The sequence below is a fragment of the Neophocaena asiaeorientalis genome, unplaced genomic scaffold (assembly GCF_003031525.2).
Source record: "Neophocaena asiaeorientalis asiaeorientalis breed wild unplaced genomic scaffold, Neophocaena_asiaeorientalis_V1.1 scaffold761, whole genome shotgun sequence".
Taxonomy (NCBI): Eukaryota; Metazoa; Chordata; class Mammalia; order Artiodactyla; family Phocoenidae; genus Neophocaena; species Neophocaena asiaeorientalis.
In genome coordinates, this window is record NW_020174818.1 from 627473 (window position 1) to 650903 (window position 23431).

Below are 23431 nucleotides of genomic sequence, written 5' to 3' on the forward strand. Positions count from 1 at the left end.
GCTGGTTCGGTGGTAAAGAATCTGCCTTCCAACACAGGGGACGCAGGTTCGATTCCTGGTCGGGGAACTAAGATCCCACATGCAGCGGGGCAACTAAGCCCACGTGCCACAACTACTAAGCCCGAGAGCCAGAACTACGGGGCTCACACGCCTCAACGAGAGAGCCCACGTGCCACAGCTACAGAGTCCACTGCTCTGGAGCCCGCGAGCCACAACTAGAGAAGAAAAGACCCGCATGCCACAACTAGAGAGAAGCCCGCACGCTGCAACCAAAAAAAAGTTCCCTCATGCCACAACTAAGATGCAGCACAGCCAAAAAAAGAAAGAAAAAGAAAAGCATATGAAGTTTTTGTGACAATGGGTATAGGCAGTGGTGTGCTGATAACTATTTAACAACTGGCTCACTGAGAAAGAAACCCTGATTTGTAGAAGTTGCCATTTTCTGTGGGGTAAATACTTTTACCACGGCTGAACTCTCACACGTTATTGGTAGGAGTGTAATTGGTACAACCACTTTATAAAATCATTTGATGATATCTGCTAAAGTTGAATATATGCATATGCTGGGAGATAGCAATCCCAATCCTAGGTATGTGCACCAAAATATTTGTATTATTTATAATAGTCAAAAACTGAAAAACTAGAATTGGTAAATTGTTGTGTCTTCATGCAATGGGATACTAATACAGCAATAAAAATGAAAAAGCTGCTACTACACATAACAACATGGATGAATCTCACAAATACAAAAAGAGCGTGTACTGGGAATTCCCTGGCAGTCCAGTGGTTAGGACTCTGCGCTTCCACTGCCGGCGGCCCAGATCCTATCCCTGGTCGGGGAACTAAGATCCTACAAGCCACAAGGTGTGGCCAAAAAAAAAAAAGAGTATTTACTGTATAATTCTAACTATATAGCATTCAAAAACAGGCAAAACTACTAGAAGTCAGGTTAGTTGTTGCTTTGGGGAGGACAGAGAAGGTAGTGACTGGGAGGCATCTTTGCTGGATAGTTATTATACAGACTGAATGTTTGTGTCCCCCAAAATTCATATGTCAAAGCCCTAACCCCCAATATGATGATATTATTGTTACCAAGTCCAAGCTCATACTGCTTGCCACATGACAGATGTCCCAAAAAACCATCTTACCCCAGTTAGAATTCAGGCTTCTTTTATACTAAAAAAGTAGGGGATGTGGCTGGTTGTTGCATACTTCTTGGTGCTGGCCAGACCCCAGAGGGAATGTGATAATCCTTTGTTCTTGTAGCTGTCCACTCTAGGTCTGGTCACCATATTCCTGTAAATCTCCAACAAGACAAATGGTATTCTGATCTGCAACTTTTTATCTCTATATGAATGAAAATTGTTATACCTTTAATAGTCAAGCCTGGGAGGCAGAGCCTTGAAAAGGGGCTATTATGTGTATTTCAGGCTATAGGCAACATTCCTTTCCAAGGTGCAGAGCCAGCATGACTAAGCACAGGAAACAGAGCACAAAGGTTAGAGCTAAAGGAATAGGTCCAATATGGAGTCAGGCTTGTTTTCTGTTACACTATGAGGTGGGGCTTGGGGGAGGTAATTGGGTTTAGATGAGGTCATGAGGGTGAGGCCCCCATAATGGGATTAGTCACTCAATGAGCAGGAACCAAAAAGCTTAACCTCTCCATCTCTCTCTTTCCCTCCCTCCCTCCTTCCGTTCCCCTTCCTCCCTCCCTTCCTTCCTTCCTCCCCACCATGTGCAGACACAGCAAAAAGGTGACTTTCTGCAAGCCAGGAAGCCAGGAAGAAGGCTCTCACCAAGAACTGAATCTGCCAGCACCTTGATCTTGGACATCTCAGCCTCCAGAAATGTAAGAAATAAATGTCTGAAGTTTGAGCCTCCCTGTGTATGGTATTTTGTTAGAGCAACCTGAACAGACTGAAACGTTATGTTTGCACAGATGTGTTCAAGTTATAATAATGCATTAATGAGTGATTTCAATTAAATTTTATCAAACTAATGGATTATTTGCACACACAAAACCAAAAAATCTTAACAACATTATCAAAATAAATCAACTTTTTCAATGTCTCTACTTCATAGATAAATCTTACTGTGTTCATAAATGAAACAAATTATACCTTGGTCAGTTAAACACATAAAGACAATTTTGCCAAGAGCAATTTAGGCTCATAATAAAGCAATTCATCCACTTGCTTAAGAGAAGCCATTCAAGCAAACAAAATGTTTTCTAAATCCCCAGATACTAATTTTTAACCAACTAGCTCTAAATCCAATCATATCAAAGACAGTTTCTGGCCGGAAACAAAGAGTGTGGTACCTTCTCAGAAGGAGAAAAAATTAAATACACTTTTAAAGACAAAAACATTCATCATTAGGAAGAAACGTCTAACTCATCTCCTCTTATATGCCCTTCCCCCCAAACCCTTCTATTTCCCCATCCTGGCAAAAACATCCCTTTATTTACTGTGGGTATACTATCTCTTGGTCCTTTACTTATTTTTTTTTTTTAATTTTTTAATAATGGCACATTTTATTTTCTTGTTCGGGGTGAATCAAGGGAATCAGTGGAATTGGAGTACTTCTCAGTTTAACTGACATCCAGAATCCCCCCAGGCACACATCCAATTCCGTTTGGAAAGTTACTGGCTGTGCCTTCATATTTAAATCACCTTACTTAGTCTACATCAAGAGAGGGAAAAAGTTCCTATCTCCACAGCCTTTGGTTTTCTCACATTTTAAATAAAATCCTTGGGATATTGCCATCAGCTACTCCCACATCTTGCCTCTCTAACCATTTCCTTACTTCTGCATGGTGAAGTTAGGAGAAGCTACACAGCTCACAACACACACACACACACACACACACACACACACACACACACACACACACACACACACAGTGTTTCTTATGGGCCTGTTTTCCAAACACTCTGGAGGCCAACCCCCTGATAAAAAAGTTTGCCTTGCCTTGGGTGGATTTAGCCTACGTTAATGTGCCACCTCCAAAATCTGATATTGTGTAAATTCACAAAGTGTCCACTAGAGGGGACTATAACCCCACCCCGACACCAATTTGTTGCAGAAACCACTCATGTTTCCACCTATTTCTTATACTAAGCACCTAAGAATGATTAGGTGATATGAATAAGGACATAAGTAGCACCCCATCCATGCTCCCTAGTCTCTCGCCCCTGGCCCCAGGGCAAGATACTCTCACAATCCAGGCATTCTTTCCCTTAAGATGTATGTGACTGATGGCAGATGTATCATTAGTAAAGTTGGTTCGACTGTGCTGGATCCCTGTCAGTGCTCCAGGAAAAGTCAAAAGGTTGAGTCTGGTCTTGGGTCATCATCCAAACGTAAAGGATTTGTCAACAATGGCAGCCCCATCTCAGCACCAGGCTAGGTCCTATCTAGACCTAGTTCTCCTGCTCACCACCAAGGTCCCTTCCTCCCTCCTACCCCACCCTTCAGCCCAGGACCAGCTCTTATTGTTTTCTCTCCCCAAGAAAGTCACAACCAATGTCTCATCAGCCCACCCAAGAAAATGGATGGCTTAATGCTATTAGCACAACTGCTTTATCTTAGAAAAACAAAACCGAGCAACTTTTTGTAATGAAAACGTTTCTGTGACTGCGTCTTGCTAATAAATACAACATTGCTTCTTATTGCACATTTTAAAATAAAACCCGACGTATCTATATGTCATTCAAGATGATGACTATGGAAGGTGCATGTTTTTAAACCAGACGGCCTTGGATCAAATCCTGGGTTTGCAAGGTACCAGTAAGTTACTGAACCTCTGTGCACCAGTTTCCTTACCTGTTAAATGAGGAAAGTAAAAATTCTACTCCAAAGAGTTGCCATGAAGGATAGAAGAGTTAATCTATTTATGTGGTGTCCTGCAAAACACAGATGATCATGTGACCCAGACTTAGCCAATCAGAGCCATTGTTCGGGATTTGTATGTACTTGTCTCTTCCTCCGAAAACGATGAGCCCACATGACATAATGAGACAGGCCGGGACGTGGGACCTGGGACCCTTTGCTGCAGTGCTTGCACCTGGAAAAACGTCTCCTGGAGCAACAAAATACAAAGAAACTATAAGGGATGAAAAATAACTGCATGCATGTGCAGTTGGGGCAAATTATGGACAACAAGATACAAAAAGACCAAAAACTCAACTGCCACTTCTGAAGAGCCCAGAGCAAAAGCAGGGTGTCAGGAGCAAAAGCAGGGTACTACACATGCCCCCTGCACTCAACAATACCAAAGCGGTGGTTAAACAACTTAAGTCACCACTCCAGCTGGAGTCCTGGACACACCCCTACCCTCAGCCCACATAAGAAACCAGCTCCCTGCCCCCTCGGGGAGTGAGCAAGGGAACATGTCACTTATTTTCTCTCTCCCTTGCTGCAGCAGGGGCCCCGATAAAGCCTTGCCTGAATTTCTTGTCTGGCCTCTTAATTTCTGTTGATTAAGGAAGGCCAAGAACTCTGGGGGGTAACAGTATTACGGGAGCTGCTTTTGGCCATCTGTTGCCCCGAAATGGAAGAAGCCTGTCTGAAGCAGAAGCTGTAATGAGAAAGGGAAAGAACGTTTGAGTCCCTGAATCTAAACCTACTCTTGTTCTCTCCAGGCCTGAGTCAGTAAACAGCACCTACTCTGTGCCAGGCACTATTCTAAACACTTTACAAGTGTCACTCAGCAGCCCCAGTAACCCCAGAAGGATACTGCCTGGGTACTCCATGTTAGACCTGAGAAAATTTGCGCAAGGTCGCAGAGGGCAAGAGCTGGGATTTCAGCCTGGGCAGTTGGGCTTCAGAGTTTGTTCACTGCATTTGGGCCTGGCGGTTCTTTATTGTGGGGGACCAGCCTGTGCACATGGAATATGGAGCAGCATCGCCGGCCTCTACACGCTACATGCCAGTAGCATATCTTCCCTCACTTGTGACCATCAAAAGTGTCTCTAGGCACAGCCAAATGTCCCGGGAGGGAAGGGGCAAATTGCCCCAGTTGAGAACCACTGCTGTCGCTCTACTGCCTCCAAATTCATTTTGCATTGCTATCGTTGAGTCTCCCAGATCCTGTGTTAGCCATAACTCAGGGTCACCCAATCTGTGTGTCAAATACAAACAACCCAACGTCCCCCAAACCTGGGTCACCCACAATGCATTGCCACTGAGACCGTGTTGTCTAAGACCTCATGTCACCTATCAGTTTGTGTCCCCAAGACTTCCTGTCACCCACAGTCCTGTCACTGAGATCTGTGCAGCCCATTACCTAGCGGTGTCCATGCCCTGTGTCACCAACCAGAGATTCACGGAGTCAGGGCCGCAGAGCTCTTCACAGAGACAAGGCACAAAATACACGTGGAGACGGGGAGACCGAGACACAGAGGCAGGGAGGGGCAGAGAAGCCCACAGAAGCAGAGAGACTCACAGAGACAGGGACAAAGAGAGGCCCATCCCCACAGGACCACAGCTGGTTATGCTAAATGTGTCTCTGGAGACCCATCAGGGCCCTTCCCCCCACCTCTGGATTAGACCTGGGGCGGGGGAGGCTAGAGTCTGAGGGTAAGGAGCTTAGACCCAGCGTGACAGCTAATCACCACACAAGGCCTCTGTCTAGGTCACCGAGCCCTGAGCAGCCGTCATCCCCACAGTCACTCCTCTACTACTCCCATCAGGTACTCAGTTGACAAGATCTCATCCCTAATACATCACAGCCCAGGGGGGCAGAGGCAAGAGGTCAGACCCTCCCTGCCTCCCTTCCAGCTCTGCCACCAGAATGCCAGGAGGAGACGTTCGCCAGCATCTAGGGTGTTAGGGCGGGGGTGGGGGTGGGGGGGACAGAGAGCTTGAATTTCCCACCGGATTGTGTCGGGAAGGATCTGGTTGAGACCAGAGAAACATCCTTCCCTGAGTTGAGAGACATGGTGGGGAGCAGATGGTCCCTACTTGCCTGGATCCCCCAATCCACAGGGCCCTTGAATATGACCAGGATGAGAGGATCAGGCCTATGTTTGGAAGCCACAAAAGACTTTAAAGCAGCCCCACCCCACCCCGATCCTGGCCTGGCCTGGTTGCTATGGTGATGCCCCAGTTGCTCCAGAGGCAGCTGCTGGTCCTTGAAGTGGGGGCGGTGGGGGCAGTGGATCCTGAGCTGAAGCAGGTTGGGGTGAGAGGTCAACACTGTCTGGGAATGTTCCTGACCGTGGCTGGGGGCTGAGAGCCCAGGGTTCCTCTCCATTCCTGCTTCTCTCAGCTCACACCCTGTCTCTACCCACTGCCCTCACCCTCCAGCTTCCACTTCCTCTGCTGCTCCCTGAAAGGGGTGGCCCTGGAGTCTGAATCCACCCATATTTCAACACCAGGAGAGGGGTTTTGGTGTGACGGCTGATCAAAGGGCTCAGGTATGTAGGATCAGGTGAGGATCATGTTGCCCCAGGTAAGGGCTCAGAGAGATGCCGGTGGAGAGAATGGGGGGTGGGGGTGGAGATGGGGATGTGAAGGCTGTGCACAAGTCTCCCGGGAGCAATCCAGACAAGACATCAGCACTAGGGCTCAGACACGCCCTCAGCATGACATGGGCTTCAGCGGGATCCCAGGGGCAAGGACCCAAAGGTGGAGGCTCAGGTGAGGCTTAGGTATGGATCTGTGCTGGTATCTCCCTTCAGCGGTAATTTGTTACTAAGAACCATTAGTAAAGTACTAAATTTTAGATGAATAACTTTGTGAATGTATAGATTAAAAGGGGTTTAAGGTCACTTACATTCCTAAAGCCTTCTCCTAACCTTTCTGAGGTTGAGTTTTCTTACCTATGAAATGAGAATCATAGTTTCTAGCCTGTAGAATCATTGTGAGGATTAAATGAAAAAATGAATATAAAGTTGTTAACACGGTACTCAACAAATAATGGCTTTTTTAAAAGTGTGCTTAGAGGGCTTCCCTGGTGGCGCAGTGGTTGAGAGTCCGCCTGGCCATGCAGGGGACATGGGTTCGTGCCCCGGTCCGGGAAGATCCCACATGCCGCGGAGCGGCTGGGCCCGTGAGCCGTGGCCGCTGGGCCTGCGCGTCCGGAGCCTGTGCTCCGCAACGGGAGAGGCCACAACGGTGAGAGGCCCACGTACCGCAAAAAAAAAAAAAAAGTGTGCTTAGAAACAGGAGAGACGGGAGGAGCAGGAGGAGCAGGAGTAATTACAAAGAGCCCAGCCAGCCTGCTGCCCGCGTCACTGCTCCTGGAAGCAGTAGCTACTGAGGGATCAATTTTTCTTCTCACGAAGGAAGATCAGGCTGTGTGGGGAGAAGATGACAAGGTGCACATCCCACAAGGGAGAGAAAATGTCACCACACTGTGAATATGCTGAAAATCTGTGGCTTATATGCATTGTGATGGAAGCAGTAAAATAAGCTTATTCTCCAATAGTATAATACATTAATAATAACAATTAAAAAGTCTCCTTTTAAAAAACTGATATAATTAACATATAACATTGTGTAAGTTTAAGATGGACCGCATATTAATTCAATACATTTATATATTGCAATGTGATTGCTATTGCAGCGTTAGCTAACACTTCTATCATGTCCCATAATTATTATTTCTTCTAGGGACAATTAAGATCTAGTTTCTTAGCAGTACGCGGGCCTCTCACTGTTGTGGCCTCTCCCGCTGCGGAGCACAGGCTCCGGACGCGCAGGCTTAGTAGCCACGGCCCACGGGCCCAGCCGCTCCACAGCATGTGGGATCATTCCGGACAGGGGCACAAACCTGTGTCCCCTGCATCGGCAGGCGGACTCTCAACCACTGCGCCACCAGGGAAGCCCTCTTAGCAGGTTTTTAAATACAGTTTTGTCCTTTTTTTTTTAAGTAAAACTTTAATTTAGTGGTTCTCAAACTTTTTGGTCTCAGGACCCTTTACACTTAAAAATAATTGAGGACCCAAAAGTTTTGTTTGAGTTTTATCTATTGACATTCATACTGATTCATATTGATTCTCATATCTGCTTCTGCTTTCAATCTGTTGCATTAAATGGCTTTGGTTGAAAGATGTGAAGGAAACTCAGCCTCACAATGTATGTAGTTGGAAAAGGGAGAAGTTGTTTAATAGCCTTTTCAGTTTACTGTGGCTCTCCTCTTTGATACTACACCAAAACTCGACAGGTGTCGTTTCTTAAAGGTTAGTGACAGTGTGGAATCTGAAACTATATCAATGAACTGTTTATACTCTGTTATATTAAAGTCCATTGGTCTGTCTTGCATTTTGAATGGTTCTTTCATCCACGCGTGATTCTGTAACATCATACCCTGGTCATTCGGAAAATATTGGTTCACTGAGTTATCAGATCTTCCAAATGTTGACACATTTCATTATACACACCAACCAGCAACCAACCAATCAACAAAACAAAAATCCAAAAAACAAAAAAGCCCATACATTCATTAATGTCATTACCAATCTCATCAAACTTGGGCAGCTTTCAAACTCACTGTAGCAGACGGAAGTTTTCGAAATTCTAATTTTCACTAGAAAGCTCTAATTGTATCACTGGCCACAAACACTAATAGTTTTCTTCCCTTGAAGTGACAGGCCCACTTCATTCACTTTTGAGAAAATCATGCCAAATACCCAAGTCTGAATAACTTTTTTTGTCATGTGTTCTTTTAAGTGAAAGTAGTCATTCAGTGAGAAAAGTGACTTTTGGCTCACACTCAAAATCTTTTTGAGTGCTTTTCCTGGAGATAACTATCATACTTCAGTATGCATACTTCCCCTTTGCCACACAAAATATTAAAAAGACATACTCAAGAGTTGAGATTTAGGGCTTCCCTGGTGGCGCAGTGGTTAAGAATCCGCCTGCCAGTGCAGGGGACACGGGTTCAAGCCCTTGTCCGGGAAGATCTCACGTGCTGCGGAGCAACTAAGCCTGTGCACCACAACTACTGAGCCTGCGCTCTAGAGTCCATGAGCCACAACTACTGAAGCCCGCACGCCTAGCGCCCATGCTCTGCAACAAGAGAAGCCACCACAGTGAGAAGCCCGCGCAGCACAATGAAGAGTAGCCCCCGCTCACTGAAACTAGAGAAAGCCTGCACTCAGCAAAAAAGATCCAATGCAGCCAAAAATAAATATAAAATAAAAATAACTAATTTTTTAAAAAGAGTTGAGATTTAATAAAATTACTAATTTTGTTGCTTTATCAACAGTGAAACCAGCCCTTTTTCTCTCTCTCTCTTTTTTTTTGTGCTGTGCATGCATAGTGGCAGAGAAAAATACAGAGACTGCTGGTACAGTTGGGAGCCGCGCCTTGATTCCTACGTGGTTGCCACCAATTCTACTCACTGCTGTTCTTGCATCATCAGCACAAAGACCAACCAAGTGAAAATGGCAAAGAACAATTTAGTAGTACTATGAACATCGTTTTTGCCCTGTGGATCCCCTGGAAGGGTCTTGGAGACCCCCAGGGATTTGTGAACAAGACCCAGAGAATGAATAAGAACTGACACTCAAATTCAAATTAAAGAATTAGAATAGCCATATTTAGTTTTCTTTTTAAATGATTTTTTTGGAGTTATCACTCAAAGGTTTATAAAATGCTCTCACAAATATCCTATGGAAAAAATGAAAGCCGATTCCATTTGTGGTACTATTTGCTTTACTTCCTCCAAAAAAAGTCAGGGAAAGGGGAGGATTAAGAACCGGGAGGCCCATGGGAGTGTATCAGGCATGTGAAGCCATCCATCATGTGTGTCATGGTGAGCAGATACAATCCTGGGACCGCCAAGGCAAGTGGTGCTGGGAACTCAGGGCCCTCGGTCACCTTCCCCCACACAGTCTCTCTAGCTAGCCACACACCCGTCCACAACACTCTCTCTCTCTCTCTCTCTCACACACACTCACACACACACACACAGAGCTAGACTTTGCCATGGCTAATCTCACACAGCATAAATGACAAGCCTAACCATGGTTACAGCCACACTAAAGCCACACAAAAAGTCCCCACAGTCAATATCCAACCTCATTGCGCTCAAAACTAAGTCACATGATTTTGTATTCACAGTTGAAGAATTTCAGTGAGCACACACCCAATCATAGTTGCACTCAAATTGGCAGTACGGCACATAAAACACTGACTGGGTCACCATGTGACCTTGTGCGCATACTGTTCGCAAGGTGAGAGCATAGGTTGTAGAGACCAGCCAACCTGGGTTCAAGTTCAGGTTCTACCACTTATTAGTTCTTTCACTTTGGGAAAATTATTTAACCTGCCTGAGCCTTAGTTCTAGAAAATGGAGATAATCTCTACCTTGTAAACATGATGTGGGGAAGACATAAAATAACCAGACAAGGGACAGCACCTTGTCTGGCCAGATGTGCCCTAGGGATAGGGCTGTAACTGCCATGTATGGCTTTTGTCACCAGAGGGCACCAGGGTTCCAAGATGTCAGTGGGGGGGGTGCCGGAAGAAACCCTGCCAGAAGGTCCAGGATTCCCGGGGAGTCTGGAGGCAAGCGCAGACTGGGAAGGTGTGGGGATGGATGGGGACGGGCATGGGCCTGCACAGATTCTGGAAACCCCAGCAAGGCCTAGGCCAGCCAGGTGTGCTGCTGGGCCAAATGGGTACCTCGTAGGTAGGACCCTGATCTCACCTAGGAAGGAGGATAAGCACTTACTATGTACCAGGCCCTCTTCTGTGCCCACTTCACCCATATTTAATCCTCACAACAATACTACGATCGATAGTCACACCGAGAGTCTTCCTGTTGAGGAATATTGAGGAAACCGAAGTTCCACTTTACCTGGCTATTAAGTGGAAGACCTGGGATAAAGATGCAGGCAGCCATCGCCCTCCCAGGGACCCCTCCCACCCCCTTCCTGGGACTCTGCCAGGGCTCCCTGACCCCGGCTGTCTGCCCTGGAGCTCAGCCAGCCCCAACTGACCCTTTTCCCTCTTCCAGCCTGCTCCCTGAGCTAGCCCACGGTAAGAGGCTTATCAGACACATGGGGGAGACTGATAAGCCAGGGCCCCCAGTACAGCCTTATCCATCCTCAGCTGCTGGGAGTTGTGGGGTGCTGCCAGCAGGTGGAGCCCCACCCACTCAGGCTGCCATACACCACCCATGCATGAGGGGCCCTGTGTCACGCCCCATACTGTCATAACTCCCTATGATGTCATCATTTGTGGTCACATCATGGCTTTGTCCCTCCTTCAAGTCTGAAGGGGTTACTCAGACAGGAGGAGTGGAGTCAGACGGGAGCCTTACCCAGGCTCCAGGTCAGCAAGCCAGGCTGGGCTGGACCGGGAAGACGGGGTGGTGTCACAAGATCCTCCCCAGGGTGGCTGTGGCTATTTTTGGTGTTAGCTGCTCCACTTATAGCCACTCCTCCCAATCTAAAGAGGCTCTGGGTCCAGGGCAGGGGCAGTGGGAGGAATCTCCCATCCCTCTACAGGGCGGCTCTGGGTGTCAGCCTCTAGCTCTGAATCAGCCCCCTGCTCCCCACAGGGAGGCCCGATCCTGGGGAAGAGGGGGCCTTACATCTCCTCAGCAGTGAGGCAGGGAGGGATCATAAGGATGGCCAGACGGATGGACAGAGTCAGACCCGCTGTGACAGTCAGATATGTCAACTTGCTGACAGCCTGTGCTCACGGCCTCACATCCACATTATCACCCGCCAGCAGCCATTCATTCCCACAGCCAAGCCTGTGGCCGCACACGGGTCACAGACAGAGACGTGTTGCCCCACATTGGCAGGTGACATAGGCACATGGTCGCACATCCCATACAGGAGAGCAGGAACTCCTTTTCTCTCAGGGCTGAGTTCCTAGAAATCAGCACAGTTCCCAGCACAGTGTAGATGTACATTCATACGTGGTGAGTAAGTGGACATGCAATTACACAGGTCATGTGACCAGGGTGGGGAGGGACTGGGGGAAAAGCCGCCAGCCTCCGTCCCTCCTCAGGACAGGATGGGATAATCAAGCTGCTTCCAGCACCACCCCAGGCCCCAGCTTCCATGATGGCCACTCCTAAGGCAATGTCAGTCACTGAAGGGACCTGGGTCATCAGGTCCACTGCTCCCTCCCCTCCAGATTCCTTTCCAGTGAATTGGGACACTGGCACTTTGAGCATTGGACGTTAGGAACATCAATGGTCTAGACGTTAGGTGCCCTGGGCATTAGGGGGCTCCGGGTGCTGGGAACTCTGGGTTTGGGGTTCTCTGCAGTGTTGGGAGCTCTGGCACCCTTGGCATTGGGAATTCTGGATTCAGGGAGGTCTAAGGCATTTAGGAATCTGGACATCGAATGCTCTGGACATCAGGGCTGTACCCCAGACAGGCCAAAGTCAATGTCTCCAGTCTGTATGCCTAACTTTACCTGCAGCTGCTGAGGTCCGGCCTGGAACCTTGCTCTGATTCCCGTAATGGGCTCATGCTGTCCCCCACTGGACCAGGGCCAGAGAAGGCACAACAGGATGGCCTGAAGGGCACGTGAAGCCCCAGAGACAGCTCTTGGATCTGGAACCAACCTAGCTTGTCCCTTGCGTTGGGACAGGGCAGGGAAGGTGCCAGGCACTGACCACTAGGCTCCAAGTTCAAGGGAGGAAGAATCTGAGAGCAGAGCCCAGGTGGGCTTCTGCAGCTCCTGAGGCTGGGGCTCCAAGCCTGGTCAGGCCAGGCTGTAACTCAAAGCAATGTCCACCTTCCCCCAACTTCTCAGCAGGGTCCCTCAGCACCCCTCCACCCAGGTGGCCAGCGCTGCCAGCTCTTACAGTGCCTTCTAGAAGTGGCCCACGTCTGCCCTTATCCCTAATCCCACCAGACATACACCTAAGCACACTCCCTGTGGCTCAACAGAGGCCTTGCTCCTGCAGGCTGATGATGACAAGTGACACCAGTCAGCACCAGGGGATCTGACGCTGGGCCCAGCACTCCCAGGAAATTGCACTGCAACTAGAGTCTCCTGAGACACGCCTTAGCCCGCAGTGGGTGGGGCCCAGCTGCTGCCTGTCCTCTTACTGCCCTGCCCCAGGAAGAAGCAAGCCAGCGAGATGTCTGACCCCATCAGTCCTTCTCTCTGTCCTCTGGCCTGAGCCCCCTACTCTCCTCACAGTGGCCCAGGCTGGTCATGCCCTTCCCAACCTGTGGGCCAGTGGCCCAGGGTGGGGAGCTCACAGGAGGGGATGAAGGCCATCCCAGCTCTGACCTGGACTAGGTCCAAACCTGCCTCCCTTGGGGCCTCATTCTGGTTGGAAAAAAACAACCGCTTCAGTCCCTGACTCGTGCAGACGGTTTTTCAAACCAGAATCTTTCTCACAAGCTTTTCCTCAGGACTCAACTCACTGTGTAGCTGCCTGAAGCCCTTTCTAGATCAAGATGTGTAAAATACACACATCTATAAATCTCTCTAATGTATGCAAATATGATTTGTGTTATGTCATCTGTCTAGCAAAACCCATGTGAGCAATATCTCCAACTTTCCCAAACACCCCCAGGGAAAATCTTTCCCCCACCCCATGGGCTAAAGTGTGAGGCTGCCTCCCTGCCCCAGATTAATCCCAAACGCTCTTTCTCCCTGATAGAGCCTCAGAGGGCTGAACCCTGAGAAACCCTCAGGGAGGGTGGGAGGGAGAGACCAGCCACAGACTTTATGTCCCAGCAGGACAGGCGAGGGGGTGGGGCCTGGATCACAGGAGCCCAGCCCCCAGAGTTGCACACACAAACACACACCACTACACAGAGCTGCTGCAGTGCACACAGTCACTCACAGACACAGACCCACCTACTCAAATCCACAGGGGCAGGGGGGCACAGGAGCGACGGGCTGCTCAGGAAGAGGCCACACATACACATAAGACACCTGTAATTTGTTCACAGGAGAATATAAGTCACAAACATGCTGTACCTGCTAGGTGTGGGGACAGAGTAAAAATGAAAATAATCTTGCTGACAAGAATAATGTCTCCAGATCTTCCCAGATCTATCTGATCAAGTCTCTACTGTGAATGGGTTATAAGTTCCGAGTTGGTAGGGCCCTGGAGAAGCCTGGTGGAATGGACTGTGTGTGGCCTGAGAGCACTCCTTGGCAGGAAGTATCTGTGCCTGATACCTGCTATCTTGTTCAGTGCCTCTGATTGTAAATTAATAAAGTGGAATCTCACTTGTCAATTGATCTTGTGTGAGTTTGGCATATGTGAATCAGCTTCTTGGAGGCTGACTATCCCCAGGGAACAAATAAAACTGGTTTCCTGGCCAGACAACAGTGAGGACAGACTCAGGGTGCCGAGAAGAGACTGGTCCCCTTCCTGAGCAGATGCTGGGGGCAACAACTGTTCCCTGACAGCCAGTACTAACCGGCCCTTCTCCTTGAAAGCTGGTGGCTCTCAAGGTAAGCAATTGTGGGAGCCCCTTTCCGACAACTGCCAAGACTTGCTGCTCGGGGGCAGCCTGGAGCAATGTGTTTTGTCTGTTTTGCAAGAAGGAAACTGAGGCTCAGCAAAGCTCTCTTTGGCAAAGTCTCCATTAGCTGGAATTGGAACCCAGGTATGTCTCCCCAGCGAGGGAAGAGGGGGCCCAGGTCGGTGACTGCAGCACTTGTAACACAATGGCCAATGTAGGGTTGACCAAACCAGTGGTCAAAGGAGGGTCCATGGAGAAAGGATCCCCTGCCCTCCAGTTCCAAGGAGTAGGACCCAGGCCTTACCCAGCTGTGCCCACAGTCCCTAGCGGCACCGCTCAAAGGGAATGGAATTTGCTCTGACTTCTCTCTAGGGGGAACGCAGGCGCAGAAGGCCGGGGGCCTGGCAGGCTAACTCCAGCTCCAGCCCCCCAAGTGCCCCAGGCTTTCTGGCTTCATTCCCGAAGGGGACATCTGCTTCCTCCAAGGGCCCCAGCTGAAGGGCAGCAAGGCAGGGGCGGAGAAGGGGGCTCCTTTGCGGAGCCCACTCCCAGGGGTTCGTGGGGATCAATCATCTGAAAGCAGGAGCAACTTGTAATTTTATTCCCTGGGAGGAGGAGCCTGAGAAGTCGTCCGGGGGTAAAATCTGGGGGTAAGAGTGTGGGTGCACGTACAGGGATGTCTGTCTCGTCGGAAAGGTCGGGGGGTAGGTGCGCGCGTCTGGGTGTCACCGCTGTCACCAAGGAGGTGAAGGGGGAGGGAACGGCGGCGCGGGGGGGGGGGCGCTCCTGGAGGAGGGGGAGCTGCGTGCTGACGCCGGTTCTGTCCGGGGCTGCGGGAGCGGGGATGTGCCGGCAGCGCCGGAACCAGAGCTTCTGTCTGAGGCGCCAGTGGGTCTGCGCGCCTGAGGCCTGCGGGCGCCCGGAACCGGTGGGCCGGGTGTCTGCGCCCCTCATGCGGGCTCCCGCTCTTCATCTCCCTGGCCGGCCAAGCTGCCTATCTGGCCCCTCCAGCCGGCCTGCCTCACTATCTGCCCGCCCACTCGGCGGCCGGTTGAGGGTTCCCGCGCGCCAGCAGGTCCCGGGAAGCCGCGCCGGGGAGTCTCGGTGCCCTCGGGCTGTTGTCCTCGGCTCCCGGCCACGGCTTTGGGAAGGGGCTACGGCCGCGTTGTCCTTTGGGGGTTGTAACCCGCGCCCTCCCCAGCCCAACCTTCATTCCCGGTGCGCGTAGGGCGGGCCCAGGCGGCCGCAGGTGAGGGCAGGGGCCTAGCAGCCCGGGGCGCCCACTCCCAGCCGGCGCCCCGCACCCCGCAGCCACGGCCCGCGGGAGCAGGTGGCGGGGCCGGGGCCGGGCGGGAGGGGGCTTTCCCGGAGGGCCGGGAGGGGCCTGAGCCGGCTCGGGGGCGGGGCAAGGGGGCGGGGACCTGGGCGCCCGGGTACTTTTCCACGGCAGGGACCGGGGGCGGGGCTGCTGCCTCCACACCAGCTGAGAGGCCCACACGTGGCGGCTGATGTAACGCCCGCCCCCGACACCTCGCACCCCGATTAAGGCGGATGCGCCCCGCTTCGAGGAATCTGGGCGCTCCAGGCGGTGCTACAGCTCCGAGAGCGACCTCGCCTCTTCCTGCCATTCCAGGGCTGCTTCTTGGCCTGCCGGCTGTTTCTTAAAGGAACCGCGCCCCCTTTCGGGCCTGTACTCCGTAGGCCACGCCCCCTCGCTGGTCACTCTTAAAGGAGCCGCGTCCCCAGCTCTCTGACAGCTCCCTCACAAAGCCTAGGTCTGTTTCTTTGCCGAAACAAGCCTGATGCTGCGGCCGCTAGAAGATAAAGGCTGGGGAGCGAGGAGTGGAGAAGGAGAGAAGGACCTGAGAGGTTAAAGAACCCCAAAGTGAGGGAGCGTCAGAAGATTGGAGGATAGTGGGTGAGGGGACTGGTTCTAGGAAGGGACTAAACAGCGACACTGAGCATGCCCAAATGTTTCCAAGGACCGCAGAGAAAACGCCCCCTTACTCGGCCTACACTGCGACTGAGGCTCAGTGCCCAGCTCTGGGGACACAGAAGAATCACACCTCTGCCCTGGATGATCTCTCCAGCTGGTGGGGAAGGCAGATTGGGACACAAGTAACCATGCCGCAACGGCTACGTGTGAGGAGCATATTAATCAGATGTACACAGCGTGCTTTGGGGGTAACCGGGAGTAGCATTTAAAGATTGACTGTAAATGGGAGGAGAAAGGAAGGCTTCTTGACGATAATGGCATTGGGACAGGTTTTGAAGACGGGTGGGGTATATACAGATAGATATGGGGACAAGGGTGCTCAAGGAAGAGGGAACTGCCTAAGCAAAGGCATGAAGACAAGAACCCTCTGGGGATGCTGAATAGTCCCACGTGGCCGCAGGTGGCCGCAAGTGGCTGCAGGTAGCTGACCTTGAATCTAGGCAGATCTAGGGCCCTCCCCTACTCTCACAGCCCCTCCACTCCCTCCGTCACAGTGAATGGAGATTATGTTTCCTCCTCTATCTCTCTCCTAAACTGTGAGGTCCTTGAAGGCCAGGAAAGAACCTGTCACCTTTCCATCCCCAGCGAGGACTCCAGGGCTTGGCCCAGATGGACCCTTAAAATTGATTGACCTGACAGTCCTGTTTGGAGGAGAGGAAGACTGAGCAATGAGACAGTAAAGGTGGGATGGGTCCTGTGACTACCCTCTCCCCATCTTCCCTTGGGTGGCTGACAGGCAACTCGAACCCAGCTCATCCTCTCCCCACTCCAAACCTGCAGCATCCCCAGCATTCCTGTCTCTGGGACTAGCACAGGCTTCTTCCTATTATACCAACAGAAACCAGAGACCCCTCCTTATCCCTTGCCCCCTAAGTCCAATTCATCACCAAGTCTCCCACCAAAGTTACGTTCTTTATTTTTCTCAAATCTCTGTACCTCTCCCCACCGCAGCATCACCTTCCTGAACCAGGTCCCCTCATCCCTGGCCTGGCCTGTTCCTAAATGATTTCCTCTCTTCCCCTCTTCCCTCCCTCCAGTCCTTTCTCCACACTAATCTAGGGTGATGTTTTCAAAATGCACCTTCCACCAATTGCTCCTCCTGGCAGTTACAACTCTCCTTTAAAGACTTCAATAGCTGCCATTGCCTTCAGGATAAAGACCAAAACCGAGGCCCCAAACACCCCGAACCTGCTTATCTCTCCATCTCTGTCTCTGGCCACTTTCTCCCTCACTCTCTGAGCCTCAGCCTCACAGTCTTTGCACATAGTATTTCATTTGCTTGAATCTCCCTTCCTCTTCTCTGCTCACTGTTGCCGAATCATCCCCCTCTGACTCTTAAACATCACTTCCTCAGGAAAGTCCTCTGTAACTCTCAGACAAGACCAGGCCTCCCTGGTGTAGATTTTCGTAAAGAAGATCTTTCACTTTCGCACCCTTTATTGTAGGCTTTAATTATACACATTTGAGTCACCAGTTTCATTCATTTCCCCACCAGCCTGCAAGCTGCAGGAGGGCAGAGACTGAAGAGTTCTTGGTGCCCAGCACAGATCTGGCCCAGAGCAAGCCCGAAATAAATACTTGCGGAGTAAATGAATTGAATTGTGGCCAGCCCTAAATGCCTGCTGAACAATTTAGGCCATATCCTGTTGGCTGTGGAAAACTGTTGCAGGGAATCAGGGCTTTAGGACTTTGGGAAGATTAATGGATTGGAGGGGAGGAAAAAGTGGAGGACTTGTAGAGTCAAAAATTAAGCACAAACTTCAGAATGTACAAAGGAAGTATGATTAGCCCCGTCTTCCATATTGAGAAAACTGAGGCTCAGAAAGGTTAAGCAACTTGCTTGAAGTCACATACCTAGTGAGTGGCAGAGCCAGTTCCTCCTTCCAGGTCCCAGAGTCCAAGCTTTTTATCACAAGCTAACCTGACTCTGACCCATGTGGCACAGATGGAGAGCTTGTCAATAGTGACCCATATATGGGTTAGGGGCAGGCCTGGTGCCTGGGTAATGTGGATGCCCAGCCCCTAGAAGAGGGCCTGGCCTATTGTAGGCATTCAGGTGGTACTTTTTGAATGGATGGATGGGGCCGTTTAACAGAAATGGCAGAAGCGGGAGAAGCAGCAAAGCTTTACACCCAACTCATTGTCCTGGAAGCAGCCCCCGAGCAACCTTTTCTCCACTAATCTGTCAGCACCCTGACCACAAGGGCTGTATTTGCAGTGCTTAGGGATAACACCCTGGAACTTAGGTTCCAGGATGGAGTGTGCTCAGTTTACTCACCTGTCCAGAGGGCATAATGCCCAACCAGTGAGGTGGCTCTTAATAATGCCATCTGCTGTCATTACTATCAATCAGCATTGTCATTATTATCTGTTAGCTGAAGAGGGACAGCTTTGAGGACAGCAAATCTAGAGTGTACAGCTTGGAGGGAGGGGTGTGGTAAGTGAAGACAAGGGTATGATCTTCTAAGGGAGCACACCCCCTGTTCTGACTGCCCCCAGAAGACCAAAGCCACAAGCAGGGACCTCTTTAGGGAACAGTGAGAGGCAGGAAGGCCGCCTCGGTGACTAACCAAAGGGAAATGGTCGCAAGTCACATCCCTACTTGGCTCCACCCTGGGGGGAAGGTTATGCAGGACACCTGGTGGCCAGGACAAAGGCCTAAGGTAGCCAAGGGCTGATTTGCATAGGCAAAGAAGAGCTTCTTCCTCCTCTTTTCTAGCCTTCCAAAGGCTTCCTGGGCCTGTGGGTGGGAGGTGGCCCTTGAATGTGGCTGTAGGCGGGGCAGAGTGGCACAAAACAGCCTTTGGAGTAGAGAGACTCCTTGAGAGGACCCAGAGAAGGCCCCAGTCCTTCCTAGGACCAGGCCCTATGGAGCATGAATGTCCTTGTGCATCTGACCCCGGGTTTTCCTCCCATAAGAGAATTCTTTGAGGCTCCCTGAAGGTTGATTCCATTCCTATGACCTGTCAAAAACTCCCCGCTCTTCCGTCTGCGTCCATCCAGCATTGAACCTGCAGACACCAGCAGCTGCATGGCTGCCCCTCCCGTCTGTCTGCCCCTCCCGCTCACCAGCCCCACCTCGCCTCTCAGAGGTTTCCTACGAGATCTCTCCGGCTGACCGGGCCCCTCATTCCAAGGCCTCAGCCTTACCCATTTCCCTTCAACTCAATTCCACCAACACTCCCTACAAGCTGAGCACCGGGCCAGGTGCTGGGCACAGAGGGGTAGATGAAACACATCCAACCCCTCAGGGAACTGGCCAACCAACCCATGGTTGACAGATGTAAGCAAATGAGTTGATAGGGCCACTGGTAGAAGTCTGCACAAAACACAAAAGAGGAGACAGTTTGTTCACTCTGGGGTGGAGTGGGGGCAGTGTCAGGAAAAGCTACAGAGGAGAGGTGACACTTAAGCAGACTCCTAAAGGATTTGTAGAATTTCACCTGGTGAACAGTAGGGAAGGTGTTCGGCAGGGGCCAGCCTGAGCACGGGCATGGCAGCGTTGTGCCTACGCCTGCTGTGTTTGGCGTGCCTAGAGCTTCTGGTCCAAGTTAGTGGCATAACAACGAGCCCACTGCCTGGAGCCCAAGCTGAGTGGCACCAGGATAGGGAAGGACCATCCTGGACGCCTGGCTGGGGCGAGGTTGGGGAGCATGTGCTGAGCCAAGTTGACTCCCCGTCAGGGGAAAGGTTGAAGCCATTCACACAGATGATGAAGGTATTGGACCCTGTCCCAGTTCTGTGTTCATTTTTTATCTTTTATAGAATTTGGCATCTGGAGAGTCAAAAATAGACCTTTGCCCATTGGGACAGGAAGTCTAGAGACCAAGGGATCCAGGGGAAGGTTTGGGAGAAGAGTGAGGTAGGAACTGGATTGAGGGTCATCCAGAAATGAGCAGGACAGGAAATGGTCTGGCAGGGGTTGGGCCAGGGCGGGAGGGAAGAGGGGGCCTGCCAGCTGGTGGTCTGGGCCCTGCACTACCTGTTCTGAAGAGCCCTGAGGGCCACACATGTCCTGCCCTGCCTTCCTGGGCCAAATCCTCAGTGCATTCTCTGCTCTCTCTACAGCTCGTGAGGCCTGTGTTCTGAAAGGTGCTAGAAACAGAGCCTGTGAGTGTGGTCCGGGACTCCAGAGCCCCTAACCCACCGCCACTATGGTAGGAAAAGGTGCCAAAGCGATGCTGGTGAGTACAGGGACCAGACTGCAGGGAGGAGGGGGTCATGAACACCATCCCCACTGGGGCCTGCTGTCAGCTGCTGGCTCTGACAGGAGGGCCTAGGAGGCTCCGTGGGGCCCCGAGTCTGGCACTGCCAGGGCTCCTGAGTGCTAGGGCTGTCCCAGGCCCAGGTGGGCAGCCCCTCACCCAGCAGGTTAGATGCTGCCATGGCTCCGAGCCCATAGCAGTGCAGATTCCACCACAGAGCCCGAAAGGCATGCTAGGAGGCACGAGGCACACTTCCCACCCTCATCACAAGATACCCTGGAGAGAAGGCTGCAGTCAGTCCTGCTGGGAGGGCTGTCCTGTGGCTGACACCCAGGCACCCCCAACGCTGTGCTCTGCCTGCCGTGGGGAGCATTCAGCATGTGCTGATCAAGGGGTCCTCAGAGCCTGTCTGATTTTTTTCTTCTTCCACTCTGAAAAGTAACGTAGAGCGTTTCATTTTGGTTTTGTTTGTTTGTTTTTTTGCGGTACGTGGGCCTCTCACTGTTGCGGCCTCTCCCGTTGCGGAGCACAGGCTCCGATCGCGCAGGCCCAGCGGCTATGGCTCACAGGCCCAGCCGCTCCGCGGCATGTGGGACCTTCCCGGACCGGGGAACGAACCCTCGTCCCCTGCATCGGCAGGCGGACTCTCAACCACTGTGCCACCAGGGAAGCCCAGAGCGTTTCATTTTGAATCCTCTCCTGAGGCCTCCTCAGAAAACCTCCCTCTCCCCCTTCCCCAAGCCACAGCTCTTCACTGCTCACTGCCTCAGAGCACAGGAGAGGTGGTGAGAAGCAGTGGGCAAGGGCCGGCTCACTGATGGATGGAACAGGCCAGCACTGGAATCAGGAACCAGGAAGCTACCCCAAGGGCAGTGGTTGTATTCCTTCACTTGGGATCTTGCCTCAGGAGCCAGTGACACTGGGCAGCTGTCAGGGGAGGAAGCCAGTGATTGAGCACGGCCCCTCCCGTGGCTCCTCCCTTCTCCACATGGATTCTCCTGTTGCTGTTCACATTCAGTGAAAGACTGATTGGCCCAGGGTCTCTGCCGAGCCCTCCCAAAACAAGCCCTGTCCCTCACCAGGGATTTGATTTCTGGGACTCAAAGTACTTGGTCCAAAGGGATGGCCTGGGGGAGGGAGCTGGACAGTCATGCTCCAGGCTCAGGACCCTCTATCCTCTATCCCGTTCTGAACTTCCAGCATCCAGCCCCTCAGACCTGCTCTGGTCTGGCCCACTCCTGACTGGAACATGTCCGAATGCACTAAGCTTCTCAAAGTATTCCTCAGCCAACCTGAACTCTGAGTGCTCAGATGTGGGCAGAGCTGGAGGTCTCCTGACCTGAATACTTGCTAGGGGGTGGATGCTGTGATAGAATCAAAAATGGCCTCACGCTTCCCGGAAGTGTTGGAATTGCCATGGGCCTGTTACAGGAAGTGGCTCTGCCCCTCCCTACGTGGAGATTCTGTGTCCCATGAAACTTAAGAAACCCTCCGAGTACTCTGCACTACTCAGTACTGGCTGCTCTACTTTCTCTGGAGTGACCCTCAGAGGACCGGGGCAGGAAGGCAGGAGAGATGTGGAACCCACGTGGGCAGCATAGGGAGCATGAATCACAAGGTCCCAGAATTCCTGCCGGAGCTGAGTTTCCCGGACCCTGGGCTCTGCCGGCCAGCAGGCCAGCCCGTCTGTGGAAGGGAATGTTGCCTTGGGACGCCTGTTCCCAGCACCAGGATGTGCCTAAAGATAGCTGGGGCTCGATTTCCTCCGTGCCCTCTGACCTTTGACTTCTGCCCGCCGCTGCTGAGTCTGAGGCTCCATAGCATGTCCCCTGGGCACCCCCAGTGGTTGCTCGAGATTCTATTCCTGCTTCTTTCTCAGTTCTGCTTATGACCTTGGGCTCCGCTATTCTCGGGACCCAGTTTGGAACCAGTTCCGCCTCCATTCAGTGCTTGTCTCTAGGATACAGCCTCTGAGGAGCGCCATCTCTCCTAGCTAACCTAGGCAGCTGCGCCTGGACTTTATTAGGTGCCTGTGGTCCCCTAAGGGCAGGTGACTGAGGATGCGCCTCTGGATGCCATGGTGGGGCAGAACAGAGTGTCTTGAGGGCCATGCATGTAAGCCAGTAGCACTTGGACTGTCCCAGGTCTGTGGTTTCTGTTACCGTTTGTGCCCTGGTAGGCTGGGAGTAGGCAGCTGGCCCCTGCCATGGGGTCCTCACTTCCATCCGCCTTTGCCCCAGGTTTGGGTATGAGGACAGGTGTCCCCTGGGTCTCTTCAGTGTCCACCCTATGTCATCCTTGGACCTTCTGCTGGGCTCTTCATGTGGCAGGTGCCCCGTGGAGGGTGAGCCACTTCCCAGCACGTGCCCAGACCCACAAGTCTGCCGCACGTGTCCCTCCCCCACGTGTCCCTCCCCGCTCTCCCAGCCCAGATGGTCTCTGCCAGGCCAGCTCAGCTGCCTCCCTCACGCCTCAGCAGCTCCTAGGACAGGGCCGTGCAGGAACCCAGCTGGCCGGGGTGCCTCCAAGCCTGGGAGCAGCTGGGATGCTTGGGGGCACTGGGGGTGGGGGGTGGCGGTGGTCCTTTCGTGGAGACCTAGTGCCTCTATACACATGTGGGGCCGGGCTGCCTGGGGCTCGGAGGACAGAGAGCTGGAGGAGAGGAGCCCAGGACAGGAGAGCCCTACTGGGTCAGCTTTAACCCCACAGCTGCACACCAAGTCCACAAGCTGGCCAACTCAGTCCCCTCCCCTGTGTCCGCTCCCCACTCATACAGCATCTTGGGCAGAAGGGCCTTGGTGAGCCTCACTGGCCTCTCCCAA

The 23431-nt window shown here is 51.9% G+C and overlaps 1 protein-coding gene across 5 annotated transcripts in view; it reads left to right on the forward strand.

Annotated features, from left to right (window-relative positions):
- Positions 1-16496: 16496 nt before the first annotated feature.
- SLC6A9 (solute carrier family 6 member 9) overlaps positions 16497-23431 on the forward strand; it is a 30372-nt gene continuing 23437 nt past the window's right edge. For 2 of the 5 annotated variants that reach the window (XM_024760372.1, XM_024760373.1), the window contains exon 1: positions 20474-20588. In XM_024760372.1, the coding sequence (XP_024616140.1) occupies positions 20559-20588 (30 nt within the window). In that variant the 5' untranslated portion in view covers positions 20474-20558. Of the gene's footprint in view, positions 16551-20472; positions 20589-23431 lie in introns of those variants that run through there. The other 3 variants (XM_024760375.1, XM_024760374.1, XM_024760371.1) reach the window with 3 other exon arrangements.